Source organism: Cheilinus undulatus, linkage group 22 (genome assembly GCF_018320785.1).
Source record: "Cheilinus undulatus linkage group 22, ASM1832078v1, whole genome shotgun sequence".
NCBI lineage: Eukaryota > Metazoa > Chordata > Actinopteri > Labriformes > Labridae > Cheilinus > Cheilinus undulatus.
The window spans coordinates 36,138,622-36,166,422 of record NC_054886.1 but is presented as its reverse complement, the minus strand read 5'-3'; the positions used below and the strand labels follow the sequence as shown (position 1 = coordinate 36,166,422).

The window sequence follows — 27,801 nt, the reverse complement described above, 5'->3', positions numbered from 1 at the left end:
AATTAATAGTCCCCAAACACGGCAGAGGACTCTTTTAAATGTAACGGTAAAAATAAGAATATTTTAAAACTATTAAAAAATAATTTTTAAAAACATTTTTGTGCTTTAAACCAATGTTTGCACATTTAAATAAAACATTTTAAAATTAAAATTAATAGTCCCCAAAGACGGCAGAGGACTCTTTTAAATGTAACGGTAAAAATAAGAATATTTTAAAACTATTAAAATTAATGTTTATCCCTCTCTCTCTCTCACACACTCTCTATGTCTCTCTCTCTCCCTCTCTCTCTCAGGAATGTAACAGACGTGGCAAAGATTCACTTTCTCCACTTTTCACGAACTTTCTGTAGCCCGAAGCCACGGAAAAAAATCACAGTCCCTCATTTTCCATCTGTCCTGTCCTGATTGGCTCCTCTCAACCGCTGTTTGCGCGCTGATTCGTCAGTAAGCTCGTCAATTTGATGTATAACGCTTTTCATTGGCTGATACTTCAAAAATGGGCGGGCTTCGTCTTTTGGCCTCTGTTGACATGTTTCTAAAATTTCAGTATCGCGAGATTTGAATCCGAGCGTGAGAGCGAGAGGAGCACTGATGGAGTGAGGACGAAGAGAAGGAAAAAAGGGATAAAATCAGAAGAATTATTGGGACTTTCAGAGAAAATCCGCCATGTTTGTCTTTATTCTCTGCCTGCTGGCCTTCGCCTTCCTCCAGAGCTCCGTGTCAGCCGAACAGCGGAAGCTCTCTCCAGGTAAGGCCGCTATAGAGGGTCCTCTGCCCGGCCAGGCGGACCACCCTGACCCGCTGGTGCTGCCGGGCTTTGGGTCTCGGAGCTAACTGCTGCTAATAACAGCGTTATTCACGTTAATATGTATTTAAATCACTAAACAGCACCATAAATCACAGAATAAGTGGTATATAATGGTATGAGTAGTAATAATTAATGTAGTTTTAGCTGTTTTAAAACCTCCACAGTCCTAACTTCCTAACTTTAAGTTAGCCCGCAGGCTAATTAGCATTAACAGCTCGGTTTACCCCTTCGTCTCTTATATTTCTGTTATTTCTGCTTTTTAAAAGCTTCTAAAGTTCCCTTTGTTTAAATGTATTAATATAAGCCTTTCTCCTTAAAGATGGACGCAGTCTTATGTGTGATTTATCGTGTTTAAGTGGCATTTTATAGCATTTATACAGTGAATAATTACATTTAACCTTAATATTAACACTTAAAGAAGACTACATGGACCTCAGAGCTTTAGTTCTTATTGTCTATCCTCAGGACTCTGCACAGTCTCCTTACTGAGAAATCACAGCTAAATTCATGAGAGTGTTTAACCCTTTAACATGTATTTAAATGAATGTTTGACAGAGCTATCCTGTTTAATAATCACATCATTACTGAAGCCCAGAGAGGACATGCATACATACATTTGATTTTAATTGGTTTCCTGGGATAAAATGGACATTTAGGGGTTTATTTTTAAGACTTAGAGAAATCAACACATCATCCTGTGATATCCAGATTTATAATGAGACAGAAGAGTCAGGATCCTTTAGAAAGATGTGGTCATTATCACTGCCACTGGAGAAAAATGACAAGAATAAGAACACCCACTCAGGGTTTAGACTCAGACACAGTTTCTTCCAGGTACAGATCTGTGACCCTACAAAGAAGAGTTCACCGATCCACTATTTTGACCTGAACCACCATTTGAAAACTACAGCCTTAAAAAAACCCTTACAAAACACCTTAATAACCTTGCAGAGGTAATAGACAGTCTGGATCTGTGTCTGCCGTCAGGCAGATCCAGCTTCCAAAGCTTTAATCTGAAACAGACCTGGCAGAGTCGGCGTTAATTAAGGAGAACAAAGCAGGTGTTACGGGGGCTTTCATTTCTACCCTAGCACCCTAGTGAGAGAGCACTCTAGTGAGAGAGCACCCTAGTGAGAGAGCACCCTAGTGAGAGAGTGCCCTAGTGAGAGAGCACCCTAGTGAGAGAGCATCCTAGTGAGAGAGTGCCCTAGGGACAGAGCGCCCTAGTGAGACAGCACCCGAGTGACAGAGCGCCCTGGGACAGAGCGCCCTAGTGAGAGAGGGCCCTAGTGAGAGAGCACCCTAGTGAGAGAGCACCCTAGTGAGAGAGCACCCTAGTGAGAGAGCACCCTAGTGAGAGAGCGCCCTAGTGAGAGAGCGCCCTAGTGAGAGAGCACCCTAGTGAGAGAGCATCCTAGTGAGAGAGTGCCCTAGGGACAGAGCGCCCTAGGGATAGAGCGCCCTGGTGACAGAGTGCTCTGGTGATAGAGCGCCCGAGTGAGAGAGGGCCCTAGTGACGGAGCCCCCTAGTGAGAGAGGGCCCTAGTGAGACAGCACCCGAGTGACAGAGCGCCCTGGGACAGAGCGCCCTAGTGAGAGAGGGCCCTAGTGAGAGAGCACCCTAGGGACAGAGCGCCCTAGTAACAGAGATCCCTAGTGACAGGGCGCCCTGGTGACAGAGCGCCCTGGTGAGAGAGCGCCCTAGTGAGAGAGTGCCCTAGGGACAGAGCGCCCTAGTGACAGAGTTCCCTAGTGACAGAGCGCCCTGGTGACAGAGCGCCCTGGTGACAGAGCGCCCTGGTGAGAGAGCGCCCTAGTGAGAGAGTGCCCTAGGGACAGAGCGCCCTAGTGACAGAGTTCCCTAGTGACAGAGCGCCCTGGTGAGAGAGCGCCCTAGTGAGAGAGCCCTAGTGAGAGAGCGCCCTGGTGACAGAGTGCTCTGGTGATAGAGCGCCCGAGTGAGAGAGGGCCCTAGTGACAGAGCGCCCTAGTGAGAGAGGGCCCTAGGGACAGAGCGCCCTAGTGACAGAGTTCCCTAGTGACAGAGCGCCCTGGTGAGAGAGCGCCCTAGTGAGAGAGCCCTAGTGAGAGAGCGCCCTAGTGAGAGAGCCCTAGTGAGAGAGCGCCCTGGTGACAGAGTGCTCTGGTGATAGAGCGCCCGAGTGAGAGAGGGCCCTAGTGACGGAGCCCCCTAGTGAGAGAGGGCCCTAGTGAGACAGCACCCGAGTGACAGAGCGCCCTGGGACAGAGCGCCCTAGTGAGAGAGGGCCCTAGTGAGAGAGCACCCTAGGGACAGAGCGCCCTAGTAACAGAGATCCCTAGTGACAGGGCGCCCTGGTGACAGAGCGCCCTGGTGAGAGAGCGCCCTAGTGAGAGAGTGCCCTAGGGACAGAGCGCCCTAGTGACAGAGTTCCCTAGTGACAGAGCGCCCTGGTGACAGAGCGCCCTGGTGAGAGAGCGCCCTAGTGAGAGAGTGCCCTAGGGACAGAGCGCCCTAGTGACAGAGTTCCCTAGTGACAGAGCGCCCTGGTGAGAGAGCGCCCTAGTGAGAGAGCCCTAGTGAGAGAGCGCCCTGGTGACAGAGTGCTCTGGTGATAGAGCGCCCGAGTGAGAGAGGGCCCTAGTGACAGAGCGCCCTAGTGAGAGAGCGCCCTAGTGAGAGGGCGCCCTGGTGACAGAGCGCCCTGGTGACAGAGCGCCCTAGTGACAGAGCGCCCTGGTGACAGAGCGCCCTAGTGACAGAGCGCCTTAGTGACAGAGCACCCTAGTGACAGAGCGCCCTAGTGACAGAGCGCCCTAGTGACAGAGTGCCCTAGTGAGAGAGAACCCTGATATTCAGGAACCAAAGATCTGGATTCAGGCTGGGTTCATTAGCGGTCCTGTTGTGTTCTTTCTCTAAAGTGAGGCATCAGCAGACGTGACTCAGGGAGCTGATGTGTTCCTCTGTGGAGATGAACATGTGTTTGTGTTTGGACAGCTGTGTGTGTCTGTGGGGGCTGGTTTTTTACACCAGAGCAGTAGAAGAGTTTAAAATGTTTACCAGTGAGCTAATAAACCTTTATTACTTCATGTTTAACCAGAAGTCTTTACTTACCTTCAGGTATAGCCGCAGATATCCTTCATAATCTCTGGTCTGATTTAGTCAAAGGTTGATGAAATGCATACATTTGTAATATTTAGACAGGACAGGGGATAAAGTGGCTTTGAGTCCAGGCTGCCACCTTTAAAGACAACAGCCTCTGTTAATGAGGAGAACAGACATGACCACGAGGCTATCTGTGCATGTTTGATGCTATTCAGACGCTCTGCAGGATTCTGCCTGCAGGCTTTGGCGATCAAAATCAAGAAACTAGCCAGTATTTAGGGTCTAGTAGGCATGGAGGTGGAAACCCACTTCTGCATTCATCTAAAGCTGAAATCAGTGATGTGTGGCTTCTCAGTGCTTCTTACAGCTGACCAAATATCGTTTTATCAAACCACTGGAGCAAAAACAGACGTGTGCGTCGGATTAAACCAAAATGTAGTGTCAGAACAAAAGAAGACCAGCCGTGAAGCGCTCCAGAACAGGAAGTCCTGTCAGGTAAAGTGTCAATCCAGTGTTGAAATCACACGGCTATAGCATGTGTGTAAGGGTGGTTTCACGTGTTCTCGTTCGCTGTAGTAAGAACTGACGCCTGTTTCTAAACCTGTGGTTAAACGCCACGGAGCCACAGCACTCAACAGCAGCGAGATAAAGGGTTACTGCAGGAGTCATCAAGTCCATCTGCACCAGGGCCAGATTTAGTCTGGACAGGAACTCTGGGGATCAGATTTAGTCTGGACAGGAACTCTGGGGGCCAGATTTAGTCTGGACAGGAACTCTGGGGGCCAGATTTAGTCTGGACAGGAACTCTGGGGGCCAGATTTAGTCTGGAGAGGAACTCAGGAGATCAGATTTAGTCTGGACAGGAACTCTGGGGGCCAGATTTAGTCTGGACAGGAACTATGGGGGCCAGATTTAGTCTGGACAGGAACTATGGGGGCCAGATTTAGTCTGGACAGGAACTCTGGGGATCAGATTTAGTCTGGACAGGAACTCTGGGGGCCAGATTTAGTCTGGACAGGAACTCTGGGGGCCAGATTTAGTCTGGACAGGAACTCTGGGGATCAGATTTAGTCTGGACAGGAACTCTGGGGGCCAGATTTAGTCTGGACAGGAACTATGGGGGCCGGACTTTCAAATCCACAAAAATTAAATCATTATTTTGGTCTGGATAACACATTTTTGTAGTAATATTTGTATCTTCTTTCTAAACACAGGACAGATTTAGTCATTACCAGAGAGATCTATCCTGTTATTTCAAACACAGCAGAAAATAAGGAGACAGGCCTGACAGCAGACCTGGACCCCTGAAAATCCCAGAGACTGAACCCTCCACAACTGTGATTTAGTACCAGTATTAACTCATTTACCCCCTTTTTGCCTTTTTAATCCAGTTTTAGCCATTCTTTAACCCCTTTAAACCACATTTCCTGTATATTGTATCCCATTTGTGCCACTTTTCTTATATTTTTAAGACTTTTTAACCTCTTTTCATTACATTTTTTAATAAAAGTTGCTACTTTTAACCAATTTTTGCTACTCTTTAACCTCCTTTTGCAACTTTCCCACCAATTATTTCTCTTGTGTACCACTCTTGAACACTTTTTCACTGATTTGTCGGGCTGTTTTTGTCACTTTTAACCAATTTTTGATACTTTTTTTTTTGTCACTTTTTGCTTCCTTAACCCAATTTATGCCATTCTTTTACCCATTTAAACCCCCTTTTCATGTATATTTATCCCCTTTGTGCCTCTCTTTTATCCATTTTTAACACTTTTTAATCCATTTTTATTGCTTTTTTGAACTATTTTTTAATTTGTAACCGATTTATGACACTTTTTGCCCATATTTCCCTTTTTAACCAATTTTTGCCACTTTTTAACCTCTTTTCACCACTTAACCTGGTCATTTTAGCCATTCTTAACCCTATTTTTAAATATCTACTAATTTTGACAGTAAATTTTAGTAAAACCAGATCAAATGTGAAGTCATGCTCTAACTATTTCAGTATTAATTGTTTGTGGGTGGATATAACAGCTGCAGACATTGAAAGCCAACGAATACTCTTAAAACCACAACATCTTTTCTGAATTTCATGATCTTTCGGGGGCCGGACAGGAAGCTTTGGAGGGCCTGATATGGGCCGTGGGCTGCCAGTTGATGATCAGTGGGTTACTGGTTTGCAGGTTGTGAAAAATGCAGAAGCGGGTCCTTCTAGATCTGGGTTTCAGTGTCCAAGGACTGGAGATCTGGTCTGTGTCCACCAGTGTGAGCATCTGCAGAGCTGGTGTAGCACGCCTCTGCCAGCTGTCAGCCATGTTTGCTGCCGTCTGATCAATGAGAGGACGGCGAGGGGAGAAGATGCTCTGATTGGCTGCTGCAGCCAGAGCGGAACAGTTGATGTTGTTGGTACAAAGTTTTAATCTTTGCATCAAAACTGGATACAAAAACAATCATTATGTAAAGGTGATAACACATGAAACATGCTGTATCAGTGATCTACTAGTGTTAAAAGTTTGGCCTCAGATGATGAAAACCCATAAACCAGCGCTCAGCATGTGTCCCAGTAATCTTTGTTATATTGTCTACATGTTTGTTGGGATGTTGGGTGTTAAACCTGGGAATTATTAACTGTCCAGCACCAACATCAGGAGCTGCAGCAGCTGCTTCCTCCTTCAGTTTCCACTCCTGAAGGAAACCTGGAGAGACTCCCAACAAGGAGGCTTCTGTCACTAAACTCTCTTTTCCCCCGCTGCCTTCTCACCCCCTGTAACCTCTCAGAGGTTTTCCTGAGGAATTTCAGGAGTGAAATTCCTCGACAGCCTGGAAGGAAGGAGGGGGGATGGAGGATCATCAGGGTTTTACAGAGTGCTGGGACTTAAAGTGCTTCATTAGTGGACTTTTTAAGTCTTTATTTACCTCTGTGATCAGCCATACTCATAGTTAAAGCTCTTTGTGGGCTTTTTAGAAAAAGACATCATCATGAGACTACTGAATGTGTTTTAACTGAGAGAAAAGGTCTGAAACCAAGGGCCCGTTTATACCCTACATTAACATCTACACTAGGTGAATGTTCTGGAGTGGTGACTCTTTAAAAGCTTTCACAGAAGGCTGGAGTTTACTTAAATAAACCACGGTGATCCTCAGAGCCACAGCAGTGATGTATGGGCTGTTATTAGTATAAAACCGTTTCTTCTCTGGGTCTGAGACTCGTTTTCTCCCTCCTGTGTTTCATCGACTTCTGTTTATGTGTTTAGATAATCTGCTGGTTATCACCGCGGCCACTGAGGAGACGGACGGCTTCAACCGTTTCATGAGGACGGCCCGAGAGTTCAACTACACCGTGAAGGTAAAACGTCATGGACACACATGCTTATGACTGTGTAAAAATAGACATTTTTGTGTCCTCTAAGTAGTGAGATATCCAAATAAAAACAAATCTATATAACGATATAACCATGACCGTGGTGCAGGTCCTGGGTCTAGGCGAGGAGTGGAAGGGAGGCGACGTGGCTCGGACGGTGGGTGGAGGTCAGAAGGTGAGATGGTTGAAGAAGGAGCTGCTCAAACACTCTGAGAGGAAGGACCTGGTCATCATGTTTGTGGACAGGTAACTCAGACCTGGCCTCCTCTGAATGTGTTATCCTTCTCCTCTTTCTTCGTCTTTAGTCTCTGCTTCCTGCCTGTCTGTGTCTCTTTGTGTGTCGGCATGAAATCAGACTCACCTGTCCTACTTTAACACACAGAAACAAAGGTGTGGTTTCGAAATGTCCTCGCCACCCCAAAGAACTTTAAAGGCTCTGACATTAACCCATGTTTGAAATCAGATATCAACACATTCATCGGTTCTGATGGTAGAATAAAATGTTTACTAGAGTTTGTACGTCCACTGAGGCTCAGACTGTTGTTAAAGGTATGTGACAGAAGGGATCTCTGTAGGGGCGGAGCTTTATGTTAAAGATAAAGAGGATTTTTTATAAGTAGAAACAGCCGTTATATCACTCTCTACAAATAAACAACACTACACTGAGGAAAACAGAGCGAACATCACAGCATCAGGCACCAGCATGGTTAATTCTTTTTATTAAGTGCTTCTTTAGTGCCCAGTAAGGCTAGAGTTGGTCAAGTGCCCTCGATAGTGTCCTTTAAAGAGAAAAAAGTTTAAGTTCAAATAGACATAAGATGACAAAGTGCCCTCTGTAGTGGACTCTGTAGTGCCCTTTAAATAGACATAAGCAGACAAAGTGTTCTCTGTAGTGTCCTCTGTAGTGCCCTTAAAATAGACATAAGCAGACAAAGTGCCCTCTGTAGTGGCTTCTGTAGTGCCCTTTAAAAAGACATAAGCAGACAAAGTGTCCTCTGTAGTGTCCTCTGTAGTGCCCTTTAAATAGACATAAGCAGACAAAGTGTCCTCTGTAGTGTCCTCTGTAGTGCCCTTTAAATAGACATAAGCAGACAAAGTGTCCTCTGTAGTGTCCTCTGTAGTGTCCTCTGTAGTGCCCTCTGTAGTGTCCTCTGTAGTGTCCTCTGTAGTGCCCTCTGTAGTGCCCTCTGTAGTGCCCTCTGTAGTGCCCTCTGTAGTGTCCTCTGTGGTGCCCTCTGTAGTGCCCTCTGTGGTGTCCTCTGTAGTGTCCTCTGTGGTGTCCTCTGTAGTGCCCTCTGTAGTGCCCTCTGTAGTGCCCTCTGTGGGGCCCTCTGTAGTGTCATCTGTAGTGCCCTCTGTGGTGTTCTCTGTGGTGCCCTCTTTGGTGTCTTCTGTGGTGTCCTCTGTAGTGCCCTCTGTAGTGCCCTCTGTAGTGCCCTTTGTGGGGCCCTCTGTGGTGTCCTCTGTAGTGTCCTCTGTAGTGCCCTCTGTGGTGTCCTCTGTGGTGTCCTCTGTGGTGCCCTCTGTAGTGCCCTCTGTGGTGCCCTCTGTAGTGCCCTCTGTAGTGCCCTCTGTAGTGTCCACTGTAGTGTCCTCTGTAGTGTCCTCTGTGGTGTCCTCTGTAGGGTCCTCTGTAGTGTCCTCTGTAGTGCCCTCTGTAGTGTCCTCTCTAGTGTCCTCTGTGGTGCCCTCTGTAGTGCCCTCTGTAGTTTCCTCTGTAGTGTCCTCTGTGGTGTCCTCTGTGGTGCCCTCTGTGGTGCCCTCTGTAGTGCCCTCTGTGGTGCCCTCTGTAGTGCCCTCTGTATTGTCCTCTGTAGTGTCCTCTGTAGTGCCCTCTGTAGTGCCCTCTGTAGTGTCCTCTGTGGTGTCCTCTGTAGTGTCCTCTGTAGTGCCCTCTGTAGTGCCCTCTGTAGTGCTCTCTGTAGTGCTCTCTGTAGTGTCCTCTGTAGTGTCCTCTGTAGTGCCCTCTAAATAGACCAAAGTTGCTGACTCATCCACTGGAGACATTCATAAAGTTCTAGTGAATGCAGAGGCAAGTGAAGGACCCTTTTAAGGCTTTAAGGCTTTGACTCCTCTTAATGACAGTGTTTTTAATCTTTTTTCCCACAGCTCGTCACCACCAGACATGAATCATAAAGAAACTAGTTTGTAATCAGACCGTGGTGGGCTGAGGAGACCCTGTGTTTCCTGTTTTAGCTTTTGATGAGGGCCTTCAGCTTCAACATGGCGGCTGTGGAGCCTCCAGTTTCCTGCTGCAGTTTGTCATTATGCTGATGATATCAGACTTTCTTCTTGTAGAACCTCCTCTCACATATGCTGCTCTTCATCTCCACATCCTGAATGAATGAATGAATGAATGAATGAATAAAACAGGGATCTGTTGATAATGTCTTTTTGAATCTCCTGTGTCTGTCTCTGTGCAGCTATGACGTGATCTTTGCATCAGGTCCTCAGGAGTTGCTGTCCAAGTTTTCTCGTATTGGTCACAGAGTAATTTTCTCTGCTGAGGGATTCTGCTGGCCCGACCAGAGACTGGCATCAAAATACCCAGAGGTGCATTCTGGGAAACGCTACCTAAACTCAGGAGGTAAGACAATGTTTGAAAACAAGCATCAAATCATAATATCCGAATTTATTAGTATCAGTAGCTATAAGAAGATTTCAACTACCGTGTTAAAGCTATTAGATGAGCTCAACTACCGTATTATAGCTAATAGATGAGCTCATTTACCATATTATAGGTAATAGATGAACTCAGCTACTGTATTATAGCTAATAGATGAACTCATTTACCGTATTATAGGTAATAGATGAGCTCATTTACCGTATTATAGGTAATAGATGAACTCAGCTACTGTATTATAGCTAATAGATGAACTCATTTACCGTATTATAGGTAATAGATGAGCTCATTTACCGTATTATAGGTAATAGATGAGCTCATTTACCATTCTATAGATAATAGATGAGCTCTTTTACCGTATTATAGGTAATAGATTAGCTCATTTACCATATTATAGGTAATACATGAGCTCATTTACCGTATTATAGCTAATAGATGAGCTCATTTACCATATTATAGGTAATAGATGAGCTCATTTACAGTATTATAGCTAATAGATGAGCTCATTTACTGTATTATAGGTAATAGATGAACTCAACTACTGTATTATAGTTATTAGTTAAGCTCCTTTACTGTATTATAGCTATTAGATGAGCCATATTACCATACCATATTATAGCTAACAGACAAGGTCAGCTACTGTATTATAGATAATAGACTGTCAAGCTTTTTCCTGTGTTTTTCCCCTGGATTACTGTGATGTATTGTTTATTCTATTGTAATGTTTATTGTGTTTTTGTGCAGGGTTTATCGGCTTTGCGTCAGATCTCAGCTCGATGGTCCAGCAGTGGAAGTACAAAGACAATGATGACGACCAGCTCTTCTACACAAAGATCTACCTGGACAAGACCCAGAGGGTGAGATCACCATGACTGATTAGACTATCGTATTGTTAAATCTGGATTAGAAATCCCACTGCTATGAAGCCCCCAGTCTGTCTACGGAGGTCCTAAAAGGTTTTAAATAACATGAACTATGTTTTTGAATGTATGTCAGCAGTTTATGTGTCCTTTAAAAACCTTTTCTAGCTTTATGTTCAGTTAATGTACAAACACTTTCTAATCATGTTGGCTCTCCTGAACTGAAAAGAACTTTGTAGAGTCTGGGAGTGTCCTTACTTTCCCTCTGAATGTTGTTTGCATTATTTTGTAGTGAACAGGTCATAAAGTTTCAGAACAGAAAGAGTGGGTCTGTTTATGCCACAGCCTACTCTTCAGATGAAAACTGGCTGTGAAAGATTTGATGGTGTTTAATTAGGTTAACCAGTGACATGCATCAGAGTAACCCCCAGGTACTGATCATTTCTCTCCTCAGAAAAAGTTCAACATGACTCTGGACCATCGCTCCAGAATCTTCCAGAACCTGAACGGAGCCATAGGTGAGGCAGACGCTCGTACAGGTGTGTCCACATGTAGACGTGCGTGTTCATACTGAGCGTGTCTGTTTCCTTCAGATGAAGTCGTCCTGAAGTTTGAGAGGGCGAAGGTCAGAGCCAGGAACGTCGCCTATGACACGCTCCCTGTCATCATCCATGGAAATGGACCCACCAAGGTAAGCGACCAATCACCGCCCTGCTCCTGCACCATGTGGCACTTTTTAACCGCTTTTCACCATTTGACTGCCCACTTTTTGTCCTTTTTGCTTTTCTCGGCCCCTGTTTTGCTGCTTTTATTCAATTTATGTTTCTTTGAAGCATTTCTGCCATTCTGTTACCACTTTCTACCAATTTTTTTTTTTTACAAATTTATGCAATTTGCAGCCCATTCATTTTTAGTACTTTAGACATCACTTTTGCCACTCCATTTTCTTTGCCACCTTTGCCATTTAGATACAGTTTTGACACTCTTTCACAGCTTTTCACCTTTCGTCTAGCCATTTTTCCTTTCTTAACTCAGTTTTGTGTCTTTGAAACCATTTTTGCAACTCTGCAACCACTTCTCACCACTTTTTTCATGACGTTTTTGACACTTTTTAACAGCTTTTCGCAATTCTTTTGCCCATTTTTGCCACTTGTATTAATTGTTGTGTCTTTTACCCATGTTTTTGCCACTTTTTACTGCTTTTCACCATTTGGTGATGCCCATTTTTTTGCCACCTTTCCCTTTCCTCAGCCCATTTTTGCCACTTTTTAAAATTTTGTTTGCTTTGAAGCATTTTTGCCATTCTGTTTCCACTTTCCACCACTTTTTTCTGGCAATTTTTTGCCACTTTTTACAAACATATGCACTTTGCAGCCAATTTTTGCTCATTTTAACATATTTTTAAACCCCTTTTACTGCCACTTTTGCCTCTTTCTGCCATTTGTACACACTTAAACACTTTTTAACTGCTTTTCGCCATTCTTCTGCCCTTTTTTGCCTGTGACCACTTCCCACCACTTTTTTCTGCCAGTTTTTGCCCCTTTTAACCGCTTTTCACCATTTTACTGCCCATATTCAACACTTGTGCCTTTTTAAACCCATTTTTGAAAATTTTTTCCCAGTTTTTGTTTCTTTGAACCAAGGTTTGCCCCTCTTTTATCACTGTTAACTACTGCACTTTATATTTTTGCCTTTCTTAACCCATTTTTGCCACTTTTGTGTCTTTGAACCCATTTTAAAATTCTGTACCTTCTTCTTAACCAATTTTTCCAGTTTTCTCCTTTTTTGTCTCTTTTCTGATTGGTTAAAAGTTATTTCAGCTTCTTCCTCTCTGTTTCTGACATCCTGGCCTTTGTCCACGTCATGTCATAGGTCTGGAGTCTAACATTATTTTCCTGATGGTCCCATCCACACTGTTAACATTCCTGATAAACTGGTTTTCTGTTTTCTTATTCTGTGTTGTGCTGCAGTAAAAGTACGTTAAATTGCTGTTTTGAAGCTGTAATTAGGATCTTTATTAATCAGGTTTAAATAAACATGCTTCTCACAGCTTAACGTTATTATAGACCGTGGTTCTACCTCCACGGTCCCAGTCCGGCTGGGCTCAGAGAGCTCTCCTCTTCCCCCCTGATTGGCGGCCTTTAGCGAGGATCAGATGTGAGGTATCTGTCTGCTCTGTGTCTGCAGCTGCAGTTAAACTACCTGGGTAATTACGTTCCGACGGCGTGGACCTACGAGAACGGCTGTGGGATCTGCGACGACGACCTGCTGTTCTTCAACGACGTACCTGTACGCACACTCACCTCCTCACCTTCTATACCTCTGTCTTTAAAACCACAGTCACTGAGTTTGTTTGTGTTCAGGACGAAGAGATGCCGCTGGTGTACGTCGCTGTGTTCATCGAACACGCCACCCCCTTCATGGAGGAGTTCCTGGACCGCCTGGCGACGCTCAACTACCCAATGACGAGGATCCACCTCTTCATCCACAATAACGTATGGCACGGAGCAACTGACGCCCTCCTCTGATAAATCCTGATGAGGTCGGCGCTGATGCGGGATCTTTTGTCTGTTTCAGGTCGTCTACCACGAGCGCCACATCCACCGGTTCTGGCAACGTCACAAGGCGCTATTTCCCGACGCCACGCTGGTGGGACCAGAGGAGAACCTGCAGGACAGCAAGGCCAGAACCATGGCTGTGTGAGTGGACGGAGAACCAGTCAGCATTGGTTAATAACTAAGACGGAAAATGGAGATGAACACACAAGAAAGGGGGGTTTATGTGTTTTTGTTTAAATATGGGGGAAAAACGTTTATTAGTACGGTTATATTAAGTGTAGGTTCCAGTTTCTTTTTCTCCATCTCCCGTTTGAACAGTGATTGTAGCTTTTAGAACATATTTCTGAGGCTTTATTGGCTCTAATTTGATGTTTAAAGCAGTAAAGCTGACTGTGTGTTTGTGTTTGTGAGCAGGGAGGCGTGTAAGAAGGATCCGCAGTGTGATTACTACTTCAGCATCGACTCTGACGTGGCCATGACCAACCCCGACACCCTGAGGATACTGATCGAGGAGAACAAGTACGGAGGCATAGATAGAATACGGCTGCGTGTCCATAGCACTGGCAGGACCTCAGGTCCACAGCGCTTCTCACCAGCACTTATTATTAACGCTTATTAACGCTAATTCACGCTTATTAACGCTTATTAACGCTTATTCACGCTTATTAACGCTTATTCACGCTTATTAACGCTTATTAACGCTTATTCACGCTCATTAACGTAGTTCTGAAATAGCTCTACGCGTCATATTTAGAGGAAACGTCAGACAGCAGACTAAAGGATCCTGTCCTCACTCAGGCAGCAGCTGCAGACATGAAAACTACCCTTGAGAGTCAGTTCAGTCCTTCTCTGCTATCGTCAGAAGCCCCGCCCCTTCTTGATCCTGATTGGCTAGTGAGGGAGAAATGACATTGAAGAGCGCAGTATTGTTCCAAAAGTTGATCAGTTTTCAGCTGAGAGCGCTCTGAGATGACAAAAACTCAGAACGCTGGACTACGCTGGTGCAGAATCAAAAACAAGCACCGAAAAGCTTTCTATGGACACAGGCCCTAACAAGAACGTCCTGTCCCATCCCAGCCTCAGATTAACCCTGAAGTACCCTTCTAACCCCCCCTACACTCTTTAAAGTACACACTACTATCCTGACTCTGCTTCCCTCACAAGTTCCCTTCTAAAGAGCCTGTATCTGTAGATTTCAGTGCCATAGACCACAGCAGGAACACATTAATACCTCATTATCTATGCGTGGCCTATACCAGTGGTTCTCAATGTTGGGGTCAGAGCCCCCTTAGGGGTCCCCAGACACAGAGAGGGGGTCTCCAGATGCCTTAAGAAACTCGTTTTCATGACCTTTTCCCACCAATTGTGCCAGTTTTAAACCCTTCCCACTACATTTTCTGCCTGTTTTTGCCATTTTCCACCTACTTTTGCCTCCATTGATCCATTATTGCCACTTTTTGTGCTGTTTTTGCCCAGTTTTGCCAGTTTAACCCATTTCTGCCAATTTTTCTGCCTCAGTTAACCTGTTTTTGTGTGTTTTTATCAATTTTTCATCCCATTTCATTAAATTTCAACCCATTTTTTGCCACTTTAAAGCTATTTCAGCCTCCTTTTGATCCTCTATTATCATTTTTATGCATGTTTTGCCACTTTAACCCATTTTGGCATATTTTTTTGCATATTTTTTGCCACTTTTATGTTAATTTGCCACTTAGAACCAATTTCTGCTACTTTTAAAATCCAGTTTCACCACTTTTCCCCAAGCTTTTGCCATTAGTAACCCATTTTAGCATTTTTTAAACCATTTTAATTCTGTTTTAACAAAAGGGATTTACATTTTTAACCTCTTGAACCCGGAGGTCACCCAGTTGGAGGCGTTGGCAAACACAGTGTGAAATAATGCACTAATCATGAAAGAATATAGTGATGTTGCACATCAAATTAAACAGCAGAACCTGGGCTGCAAGTCTATGTAAACCTTTTTTACATGCCCCAAACACAACTCAAATAACAACTAAATAAATTATGACATATCAAACTCTACCACTCCACTGTATCAACCCACCGCAATGACACTTCATGCAGAACGCACGATCGACACCTCAAATGAAAGCAAAGACTCCACAGATTTCGATGATATATGCCAAAGCAGTGTAAACCAAAGTATCAGAGAGATAGAGACAGAAGTATCAGAGAGATAGAGGCAGAAGTATCAGAGAGATAGAGGCAGAAGTATCAGAGAGATAGAGGCAGAAGTATCAGAGAGATAGAGGCAGAGGTATCAGAGAGATAGAGGCGAAAGTATCAGAGAGATAGAGGCAGAAGTATCAGAGAGATAGAGACAGAAGTATCAGAGAGATAGAGGCAGAGGTATCAGAGAGATAGAGGCGAAAGTATCAGAGAGATAGAGGCAGAAGTATCAGAGAGATAGAGGTAGAGGTATCAGAGAGATAGAGGCAGAAGTATCAGAGAGATAGAGGTAGAGGTATCAGAGAGATAGAGGCGAAAGTATCAGAGAGATAGAGGCAGAAGTATCAGAGAGATAGAGGCAGAAGTATCAGAGAGATAGAGGCAGAAGTATCAGAGAGATAGAGGCCGAAGTATCAGAGTGATAGAGGCAAAAGTATCAGAGAGATAGAGGCCAAAGTATCAGAGAAATAGAGGCAGAAGTATCAGAGAGATAGAGGCAGAAGTATCAGAGAGATAGAGGCAGAGGTATCAGAGAGATAGGGGCAGAAGTATCAGAGAGATAGAGGCAGAAGTATCAGAGAGATAGAGGCAGAAGTATCAGAGAGGTAGAGACAGAAGTATCAGAGAGATAGGGGCCAAAGTATCAGAGAGATAGAGGCAGAAGTATCAGAGAGATAGAGGCCAAAGTATCAGAGAGATAGGGGCCAAAGTATCAGAGAAATAGAGGCCGAAGTATCAGAGAGATAGAGGCCAAAGTATCAGAGAGATAGGGGCCAAAGTATCAGAGAGATAGGGGCAGAAGTATCAGAGAGATAGAGGCAGAGGTATCAGAGAGATAGAGGCGAAAGTATCAGAGAGATAGAGGCAGAAGTATCAGAGAGATAGAGACAGAAGTATCAGAGAGATAGAGGCAGAGGTATCAGAGAGATAGAGGCGAAAGTATCAGAGAGATAGAGGCAGAAGTATCAGAGAGATAGAGGTAGAGGTATCAGAGAGATAGAGGCGAAAGTATCAGAGAGATAGAGGCAGAAGTATCAGAGAGATAGAGGCAGAAGTATCAGAGAGATAGAGGCCGAAGTATCAGAGAGATAGAGGCCGAAGTATCAGAGAGATAGAGGCAGAAGTATCAGAGAGATAGAGGCCGAAGTATCAGAGAGATAGAGGCCGAAGTATCAGAGAGATAGAGGCAGAAGTATCAGAGAGATAGAGGCAGAGGTATCAGAGAGATAGGGGCAGAAGTATCAGAGAGATAGAGGCAGAAGTATCAGAGAGATAGAGGCAGAAGTATCAGAGAGATAGAGACAGAAGTATCAGAGAGATAGGGGCCAAAGTATCAGAGAGATAGAGGCAGAAGTATCAGAGAGATAGAGGCCAAAGTATCAGAGAGATAGGGGCCAAAGTATCAGAGAAATAGAGGCCGAAGTATCAGAGAGATAGAGGCCAAAGTATCAGAGAGATAGGGGCCAAAGTATCAGAGAGATAGGGGCAGAAGTATCAGAGAGATAGGGGCCAAAGTATCAGAGAGATAGAGGCTGAAGTATCAGAGAGATAGAGACAGAAGTATCAGAGAGATAGAGGCAGAGGTATCAGAGAGATAGAGGCGAAAGTATCAGAGAGATAGAGGCAGAAGTATCAGAGAGATAGAGGTAGAGGTATCAGAGAGATAGAGGCAGAAGTATCAGAGAGATAGAGGTAGAGGTATCAGAGAGATAGAGGCGAAAGTATCAGAGAGATAGAGGCAGAAGTATCAGAGAGATAGAGGCAGAAGTATCAGAGAGATAGAGGCAGAAGTATCAGAGAGATAGAGGCCGAAGTATCAGAGTGATAGAGGCAAAAGTATCAGAGAGATAGAGGCCAAAGTATCAGAGAAATAGAGGCAGAAGTATCAGAGAGATAGAGGCAGAAGTATCAGAGAGATAGAGGCAGAGGTATCAGAGAGATAGGGGCAGAAGTATCAGAGAGATAGAGGCAGAAGTATCAGAGAGATAGAGGCAGAAGTATCAGAGAGGTAGAGACAGAAGTATCAGAGAGATAGGGGCCAAAGTATCAGAGAGATAGAGGCAGAAGTATCAGAGAGATAGAGGCCAAAGTATCAGAGAGATAGGGGCCAAAGTATCAGAGAAATAGAGGCCGAAGTATCAGAGAGATAGAGGCCAAAGTATCAGAGAGATAGGGGCCAAAGTATCAGAGAGATAGGGGCAGAAGTATCAGAGAGATAGAGGCAGAGGTATCAGAGAGATAGAGGCGAAAGTATCAGAGAGATAGAGGCAGAAGTATCAGAGAGATAGAGACAGAAGTATCAGAGAGATAGAGGCAGAGGTATCAGAGAGATAGAGGCGAAAGTATCAGAGAGATAGAGGCAGAAGTATCAGAGAGATAGAGGTAGAGGTATCAGAGAGATAGAGGCGAAAGTATCAGAGAGATAGAGGCAGAAGTATCAGAGAGATAGAGGCAGAAGTATCAGAGAGATAGGGGCAGAAGTATCAGAGAGATAGAGGCCGAAGTATCAGAGTGATAGAGGCAAAAGTATCAGAGAGATAGAGGCCAAAGTATCAGAGAAATAGAGGCAGAAGTATCAGAGAGATAGAGGCAGAAGTATCAGAGAGATAGAGGCAGAGGTATCAGAGAGATAGGGGCAGAAGTATCAGAGAGATAGAGGCAGAAGTATCAGAGAGATAGAGACAGAAGTATCAGAGAGATAGGGGCCAAAGTATCAGAGAGATAGAGGCAGAAGTATCAGAGAGATAGAGGCCAAAGTATCAGAGAGATAGGGGCCAAAGTATCAGAGAAATAGAGGCCGAAGTATCAGAGAGATAGAGGCAAAAGTATCAGAGAAATAGAGGCAGAAGTATCAGAGAGATAGGGGCAGAAGTATCAGAGAGATAGGGGCCGAAGTATCAGAGAGATAGAGGCAGAAGTATCAGAGAGATAGAGGCCAAGTATCACCAAAAACAGAAATCGCTTTTCCAAACTCTAGTTGTAAAATGTCTCTTTTTCTAAAAAAAAGCTCTCCTTTACTATGACTCCAGAATTATTCAAACAGACCTTGTGGTGGCAGAGATATAACCATTTTATTATGGGTTATTATTATTATTGAGCAGAAACCTAAAAAGATAGTCTCAGGGCTCAGAGGGTTCAGAATGCTACTAACCACACAGATGAGTAAAAGAAACCAGAGTAGTTCTTTGATCAGAGTGGTTACAATTCAGGTTAAATAGAAAATATGGACCAGGATTTTCCTGATCCCTCCATCCCCCCTTATGGGCGGCCTCGTCTCCACATGACTATACTAGAATGTTCACCGCTGTGTTCATCCACCCTCTGGTACTGTGGGGGTCTCTGGTCTCTGGCACCTCCCATCTACACCCTCTAAACCATCTACACCCTCTAAACCATCTACACCCTCTAAGTCATCTAAACCATCTAAACCATCTACACCCTCTAAACCATCTACACCCTCTAAACCATCTAAACCATCTACACCCTCTAAACCATCTAAACCATCTACACCCTCTAAACCATCTACACCCTCTAAACCATCTAAACCATCTACACCCTCTAAACCATCTACACCATCTACACCCTCTAAATCATCTAAACCATCTACACCCTCTAAACCATCTACACCATCTACACCCTCTAAATCATCTAAACCATCTACACCCTCTAAACCCTCTAAATCATCTAAACCATCTAAACCATCTACACCCTCTAAACCATCTACACCATCTACACCCTCTAAACCATCTACACCATCTACACCATCTACACCATCTACACCCTCTAAACCATCTACACCCTCTAATCCATGGTTGATTCTGTGTTTGTGATCAGGTCAGTCATTGCTCCGATGCTGTCCAAACACGGGAAGCTGTGGTGTAACTTCTGGGGCGCTCTGAGTCCTGAAGGGTACTACTCCAGGTCTGAGGACTACATCGAGATCGTCCAGGGCAAACGGATGTGAGTGTACAAGGAAGTCCCGTCTTATTTTGTGACATCAGATTTCAAACATTTAGAAGCTAGCACTGCAGAGGTGTTTGCTGTAAATAAAGGGAGAGAACTGGGCCAGATTTACAGTATCTACAGCTCTGATGGAGTCCTGGATTTTTCTGCCGGTTCAGGGTCGGTGTGTTTTACTACCAACAGATTTCTAATTTTACATTAAAAATCCACGATCAAGAAACGAGCTGTGGCACAGTTACCTTTAAAAACAGGAGGAGAAACCTGCCCATTGCTGTCAGGCAGATTATTGATTTTCTGTTCTGATCAAAACTGGAGAGCAAAGAACAGAAATCTGGTGATATAACATTCTTTTTTCCTTTCAGTGTGACCTACTGTGAGAAAAGAATGTTATGTCACCACTGTCCCGTCTTTAATCTTCCTTTTTTGTAATTTTTCATTTTTTGAAGTCTTTTTGAAAACAAAAACAGAGAAATTAAAATGTTTTTTGTTTTTTGATTCTCAGTTTAATCTGAAGATGTCGTAAACCTTTTTCTGTTTTAGTGGTTTGTGGAACGTGCCGTACATCACTCAGGCGTACCTAATCAAAGGCAGCGTGCTGCGCTCCAAACTGTCCCAGGTGAACCTGTTTGAGGCCGAGGGGATGGACGCCGACATGGTGTTCTGCAGGAGCATCAGAGACCAGGTAACACGCTGAACACCTGCACATCACATATCAGCTCAGCTGGGTGCCAAAAGCAGAAAAATACTTCTTTTTAGTTTTGAGGAGTTTTAACAACGCTGTTCCTCATCTCTGAGAACCCAGAACAAACCTCACAGTCAGAGCAGCTTCACAGGAAGACTCCCAGGACATTTGTGATCAAGTAACTGACTAATGATCCGGTTTTAAAGCTCATCGATGTTTTCTACAGGGAGTCTTCATGTTCGTGTCGAACCGTGACGAGTTTGGTCATCTTGTGACGTCGACCAACTTCAACACATCCAGACTTCACCCGGACATGTGGCAGATATTCGACAACCCTATGGTTAGAAAACAGACATAAAAATACACAACAAATCAAACAAGCATGAGGAGAGTACAGGCCGAATGTTTGTGTTTTCACAGGACTGGAAAGAGAAGTACATCCATGAAAACTACTCAAGGATCTTTGAGGATGAGAAAGCCTTTGTGGAGCAGGTAAGAAGGAAACAGCATTATTTTGACCAGGATTCTATCAGAGGTTAGATTCTGGTGTCCTGACGACCCCTCTGAAAAAATAAAGGTTGGTCTTTGTTGCCCTGAATAATGAAGCTTTACTTTGCTCATCTGTGTCTCAGCCGTGTCCAGATGTCTACTGGTTTCCCGCCTTCTCTGAGAAGATGTGCGATCATCTGGTGGAGACCATGGAGGACTTTGGAGAGTGGTCAGGAGGAACAAACAAGGTAACCTATCAGACCTTCAGGTGTTTTACCTGTATGAAAGAAGACTGTCTATAAAGTGAAGGTTTGTGCTCTCTCTGGTTTGTTCAGGACGAGCGTCTGGCTGGTGGTTATGAAAACGTCCCGACTGTGGATATCCACATGAACCAGATCGGCTTTGAGAAGGAATGGCTCAAATTCTTAAAAGAGTACATCGTCCCTGTGACAGAAAAGCTCTATCCTGGATATTACCCCAAGGTAGGGAGCAGACACATGCAGGATAAGTCCAAGAAACAATCAGATCATTGACCGTAAGATGATTGGCTGGTGGAGCTGCAGAACCAACATCCTGTCCCATCCTTTAACCTACAACCCCAAAATATATGCACTATTACCCTTCTGTAAAACCTGTACCCCAACAAATACTCACTGGTACCCATCTATACAATGTAATCATTCAACAAGTACACACTAACACTCTTCCATAACCTGAAACCCTTCTATGTTATCTGTGCCCCCTCAAGTACTCACTAGAACTGTTCTATGTAACCTATCAACCATCAAGTATTAAGTAGAACCCTTCTTTGTTACCTGTACCCCATCAAGTACTTACTGGTACCCATTTATGCAATGACATCATTCAACAAGTACACACTAACACTCTTCATTGCAACCTAAAACCCTTCTATGTGACCCATACCCAATCAAGTACTCACTAGAACCCTTCTATGTAACCTATTCCCAAACATGTACTCACTAGAACCCTTCTATGTAACCCATACCCATTTTAGTACTCACCAGAACCCTTCTCTGTAACCTAATCCCCATCAAGTACTCACCAGAACCCTTCTCTATAGCCTAAACCCAATCAAGTACTCACTAGAACCCTTCTATGTAACCCATACCCATTCAAGTACTCACCAGAACCCTTCTCTGTAGCCTAAACCCAATCAAGTACTCACCAGAACCCTTCTATGTAACCTATACCCAATCAAGTACTCACCAGAACCCTTCTATGTTACCTCTACCCCATCAAGTACTCACCAGAACCCTTCTCTGTAACCTATACCCAATCAGGTACTCACCAGAACCCTTCTATGTTACCTATACCCGGTCAAGTACTCACTGCAACCCTTCTATGTGACCTATACCCGGTCAAGTACTCACTAGAACCCTTCTATGTAACCTACATACGCCATCAAATACTCATTGGTAGCCTTCTCTATAACTTAGTAACAAGTACTCACTATACGCCTCTATTCACAGTATTCCTGAACAAGTACATACTGGCATGCTTCAAAACAACCAGTACCCTAAAAAGTACATGCTTGTACTCTTCTTTTTGCCCTATAGCTTAACAACTAAAGACAAGTACCCTTCTGTGTAGCTTCAACTCCAGCTAGAATCCAAAAGTTCTGTTTTATTTGTCTAATAGCCCAACAAGTAAACATGAGTACCTCTTTGTGTTCTGCACACCCAAATGAGTACACACTTCCTTTTTTACACCATTCTCCAACAGGTACACACCAGTTCCTTTTAATGGCCCTAAACTCTAATAAATACACTCACTGGTGCCCTTCCTCTTACCCCACAGTCCTAACAAGTAACCTCCAGGGCCTGTGGACAAAACCCATACACCAGCAGAATGGTTGTAGGGTTTATAGGTCCCATCTGTTAACATGGAGGAGGCGGAGCTTATGACAGACACTTGTGTTTCCATCTTTTTATACAGTCTGAACTGAAAGCTAAATCTAAATGATGCACACAGAGGTTTGTGCTTATTATGATAGTGTTACTTTAACATGATCATTTAAATCCCTGTTTTTGTCCAGGCCCAGGCCATCATGAACTTCGTTGTTCGTTACCGTCCTGATGAGCAGCCGTCTCTGAGACCTCATCACGACTCGTCTACCTTCACCATCAACATCGCCCTGAACAACAAAGGCATCGACTACGAGGTATAAAACATGATAGCAGTAACGATGCTAACATTTCCAATGCTGTGTTATCTTGAAGTTTGACATTTTTCACTAGCACTGATTTCAGGGAATATCACGAGTCCAACACGAGTTTAACGCCATGAAAAGGTGATCCTTATTGGTCGATTGTAGACAGCCAGTGACAGATCTTTATGTTTTAGGGTGGAGGCTGCAGGTTCCTGCGGTACGACTGTAAGGTGGAGTCTCCCAGGAAAGGCTGGTCCTTCATGCACCCAGGACGCCTGACGCACTACCACGAGGGTCTGCCCACCACTAAGGGGACCCGCTACATCATGGTGTCCTTCGTAGACCCCTAGTTCTCTGTGTTAGTGTGTGTGGCTGTGTTTGAGAGAATGGGAGAGCCTGGTTTATACTTCTGTGGTGTTAGAGGTGGTTTCAGGGCGTCTAGAGGGGGACTAGAATCCTTTTCTTTGTCCGGGTAAATCTTAAAGTAGCTCTTTTTGAAGTTAATGGTCTATTTTCTCTGCAGGAAGCAAAACACTTAGAATATTTAGTTGCATTTTAAAGGAGATGCACATCGCTCTCATGCATCAGCCTCTACATGCTGAAATATTAAGCAGAAGTATAAATCAGGCTCAAGCGTGCGTGCTTTAAAGAGCCTACCTGTTCATGAACCAATCAGACGCCAGGACCACTCCAGCGGAGCCGTGTTTGACCATCTTTAACCTCAGAGGTGGAGACAAACAGAACAGAGGAGACTAACCTCGAATGCTTCGTCTCAGAAACTTCTACGCTTTGATTTCCCCCTCTCTCTGATTGGACGACCCAGCTCACCTGCTGTCACAGCTGACTCACCTTCACCTCGGGGTCGGTCAGGAAGAGGAGTCGTTGATGCATCCTGTTTGAACATTTCAGAATAAGAGTATCTTTGTCCTTTCTCTGTGCAGCAGCTAAAGACTGAGTCTAAAGAAGTGGTTCAGGGCTGGTGTTCCATCGACGGCGTTTTTGTGCTGGCAGACTCACTTTTCACAGGTCTTCACTGGTGCTACAGATGATCTCTGCATCCCATTTTAAACTTTTCCTTGTCAAACAAATATCTCCAAAAATACATGAGAAGAACAGATGTGAAGTTCTTTCCTGGAAAAGAGCATCCAGTTGGTTTCTTCACTGCCGTTGCTGACAGAGCTGGTATCAGGACGTGTTATTGGTCTGTCCTGTTCAGTTTAAGCCTGTACTGACTGATAATAATAACAACATTGATAACTAGTTAGATCAAGTATGAGCCCTAGAACTGTAAAGGAGCGCTGCCTGCACAGAAACGGCGTCTATGAACAGAAGGCCTACATCATCTTTTACCGAGCTGCCTTATGGAAAAACCCAAATCTATGCAAGCAGAGCAGACTGCCCCTTTGTGTCTTTATCTGTGCGTATTTTCTAAAACACTCCATCAGACTTTAAAAAACAATGTTAAAGTTCATGAATGTTATCCTAAAAACATCAAAACACAAACTAAAAGCCACCCTGCTCTCCAGAGGGGTTACCATGAAGTGGTGGTGGATGGTAAACCAGCATCGAAACCGTCACTGGTAGAGTTTCTACCAGCAGCACCGTCATCACCAAACAGCACAGAAATACAGACTTCACAGGAGTGTTGGTTATCAAAGTCAAGGATGGAATGTTTTATAAGCTTATGACATGTTTCTAAAGCCTAATAAAGGCTTGAAAGATGACATCAAAGTCAAGGATGGAATGTTTTATAAGCTTATGACATGTTTCTAAAGCCTAATAAAGGCTTGAAAGATGACATTATCAAAGTCAAGGATGGAATGTTTTATAAGCTTATGACATGTTTCTAAAGCCTTTGAAGGCTTCAAAGATGACATTATCAAAGTCAAGGATGGAATGTCTTATAAGCTTATGACATGTTTCTAAAGCCTAATAAAGGCTTGAAAGATGACATCAAAGTCAAGGATGGAATGTTTTTATAAGCTTATGACATGTTTCAAAAGCCTTTGAAAGGCTTCAAAGATGACATTATCAAAGTCAAGCATGGAATGTTTTATAAGCTTATGACATGTTTCTAAAGCCTAATAAAGGCTTGAAAGATGACATCAAAGTCAAGGATGGAATGTTTTATAAGCTTATGACATGTTTCTGAAGCCGAATAAAGGCTTTAAAGATGACATCAAAGTCAAGGATGGAATGTTTTATAAGCTTATGACATGTTTCTAAAGCCTAATAAAGGCTTGAAAGATGACATCAAAGTCAAGGATGGAATGTTTTAAAGCTTTTGTGACATCTTTCTAGAGCCTTTGAAAGGCTTTGAAAGGATATTGGTAATCAAAGGCAAGGATGTAAGGATTTATAAGCTTTGATGACATCCTCTTAAGCCTTTTATTGGCTTTGATGAATATATGTAAGCAGTGGCAAGGATGGAGTATTTCAGAAGCTTTGATGACATCCTCTAATGCCCTTTAAAGCTTTTCAAGTATAGTGTTACTAACAGCAAGGATTGAATGTTTTATAAGCTTTGATGACATCCTCTAAAGCCTTTGAAAGACTTCAAAGGGATGTTGGTAATCAAAGGCAAGGATGGAATGTTTCAGAAGCCTTGATGACATCCTCTAACGCCCTTTGAAGCCTTTCAAGTATAGTGTTACTAACAGCAAGGATGGAATGTTTCAGAAGCTTTGATGACATCTTCTAACACCCTTTGAAGCCTTTCAAGTAAAGTGTTATTTAAGGCAAGGATGGAATGTTTCAAAAGCTTTGATGACATCCTCTAACGCCCGTTAAAGCCTTTCAAGTATAGTGTTATTAAAGGCAAGGATGGAATGTTTCAGAAGCTTTGATAACATCCTCTAATGCCTTTTAAAGCCCGTCAAGTATACTGTTATTAAAGGCAAGGATGGAATGTTTCAGAAGCTTTGACATCCTCTAATGCCCTTTAAAGCCTGTCAAGTATAGTGTTATTAAAGGCAAGGATGGAATGTTTCAGAAGCTTTGACATCCTCTAATGCCCTTTAAAGCCTGTCAAGTATAGTGTTATTAAAGGCAAGGATGGAATGTTTCAGAAGCTTTGATGACATCCTCTAATGCCCTTTAAAGCCTGTCAAGTATAGTGTTATTAAAGGCAAGGATGGAATGTTTCAGAAGCTTTGATGACATCCTCTAATGCCCTTTAAAGCCTGTCAAGTATAGTGTTATTAAAGGCAAGGATGGAATGTTTCAGAAGCTTTGCTGGCATCCTCTAAAGCCTTTTATTGGTTTTCAGGTATAATGTTATCAAAGGCAAGGATGGAATGTTGGTGTAGCTGGTATGTCAGGGCATTTTTCCCTCCATTTTGGACCAATGATAGTCGACTATAGTTGGCAGCTTTAGGAAAACCCGGTCAGCCACCATCAGGGAAAGATTGTAGCTTCCTGTCCCACCCCTCTGGAGACGCTGTGGCTTTTATGGTGACTACACATGTAGCTGTGCATGATGGGAATCTAACGCTGTCTTTGTTACAGCCAATCAAATCATTCGTTGATGTCAGAGGAAGATTTGATTTGTTTGGATCATTGATTATTAAATCAGCAGAAAAGAAGATGAACAACAAACAAAGAAAAGCCAAAAATCTGTGTAGAATAATTTGATTTAAATGTGTATTTTTTCTATTCTAAGATGTTTTTATAGTAAAGAGTGTAAACGGGGCGTTTCAGAGACGTTTTAGCGGGTAAACACTAAAGGCCTTTTTGTATTTTCATGTTTGGTGTTTGTTCATGTGTTTTATTTTTTTCTGTCATGTAGTTGTGTATATTCTGGTGAAGCCGTCGTCTCTGCGCTCAGTTTTTATCTCCTTATTTAATAAAAATGTGAAACTGTGACGATACGAGGTTTCCACCAGACGATGCCTGTAGTTTCTCTCCATGCGTGCCTGTCGATACGAGGTTTTGGACCGTCTCTGGCTTTGTACAAACTGCATTAAATTATTTGTTAAAGATTTTAATAAAGAAGACTTTAATACTGTCACAGTGGGGAGTTTGATTCATGAGGTCATGTCATGGGACTTAAAGACAATTTAAGAACAAAAACTTACTAAGAAATATTCATGAAAATTCAAAAACATGTTGGTAAAATAAAAATAAAATAAAAAATATGAAACACAAGAAAGTTTTAAAACATTATATGACAAGGAAAGCCAACATCTCATGAAATGAAAAAAAAAAATTACTTGAAAACATTTAATAAAAATACTTCAAAAAACATTTAATAAAAAATCACAAACATTTTATCAAGCGCAAAAATGTTGACATAAAATCCATGAACATTCATAAACACTAAGATATTCCCTGAAACACAAAATAACAAAAAAAAAAAATCACAAAAACATTTCTTGAAACTGTCACATTAATGTTTTATGACACAGATAAATGATTTAATCTGTGACACACGTCACCTTTAAAGGAATGAAAAAAAAAAAAAAAAATATATATATATATATATATATATATAAATACATATATATATATATATATATACATATATATATATATATATATATATATATATATATATATAAACATTTCATTAAAGTGAAAAAAAGAAAAACTAAACATCATTCAGGAATGTAAAAACATTTTAATAATCTAAACCTTTTTGTGTTACATCAAAAATATTCTCGGTGCCAGAAACACAAAAAAAATTCATGGATCTCGAAATCATTTTGTGAGTTTTCATAATAATTAAATGCAACAAAAATATTGTTTAGACATGTTTTATTTTTGCAGTTGACCCTCAGGACCGCCATTTAATTTTTGAAGATTTTTAAAATCAATTTTACATCACAGATTATCAGTTGTGAAAAAAATGGTCCCAAGGGGTCCCACCCCTTTCTATTTTGGTTCACTTCCTTTGCTTCACTGTAAAAGATAATTTATATTTCAAACCTTTTTATTGTATCTGTCTCTGTCCTCTTTAATTGTATTTATTCATTTATATATTTATTTATTTATTCATAAAAACTCTGAGCTCG

The 27,801-nt window shown here is 42.9% G+C and overlaps 1 protein-coding gene across 1 annotated transcript; it reads left to right on the top strand.

Moving 5' to 3' along the window:
- The first annotated feature begins 574 nt into the window (after positions 1-574).
- plod3 (procollagen-lysine, 2-oxoglutarate 5-dioxygenase 3) lies at positions 575-26,795 on the top strand. Its single transcript, XM_041779296.1, has 19 exons — positions 575-748; positions 7,148-7,239; positions 7,364-7,500; positions 9,678-9,841; positions 10,622-10,734; positions 11,192-11,255; positions 11,331-11,428; positions 12,925-13,026; positions 13,101-13,232; positions 13,315-13,436; positions 13,710-13,814; positions 19,320-19,445; positions 19,989-20,130; positions 20,357-20,470; positions 20,551-20,622; positions 20,763-20,867; positions 20,955-21,101; positions 22,676-22,801; positions 22,984-26,795. The coding sequence occupies exons 1-19, from the start codon at positions 667-669 to the stop codon at positions 23,137-23,139; spliced, it is 2,199 nt and encodes a 732-aa protein (XP_041635230.1). The 5' UTR covers positions 575-666; the 3' UTR covers positions 23,140-26,795.
- Positions 26,796-27,801: the final 1,006 nt, after the last annotated feature.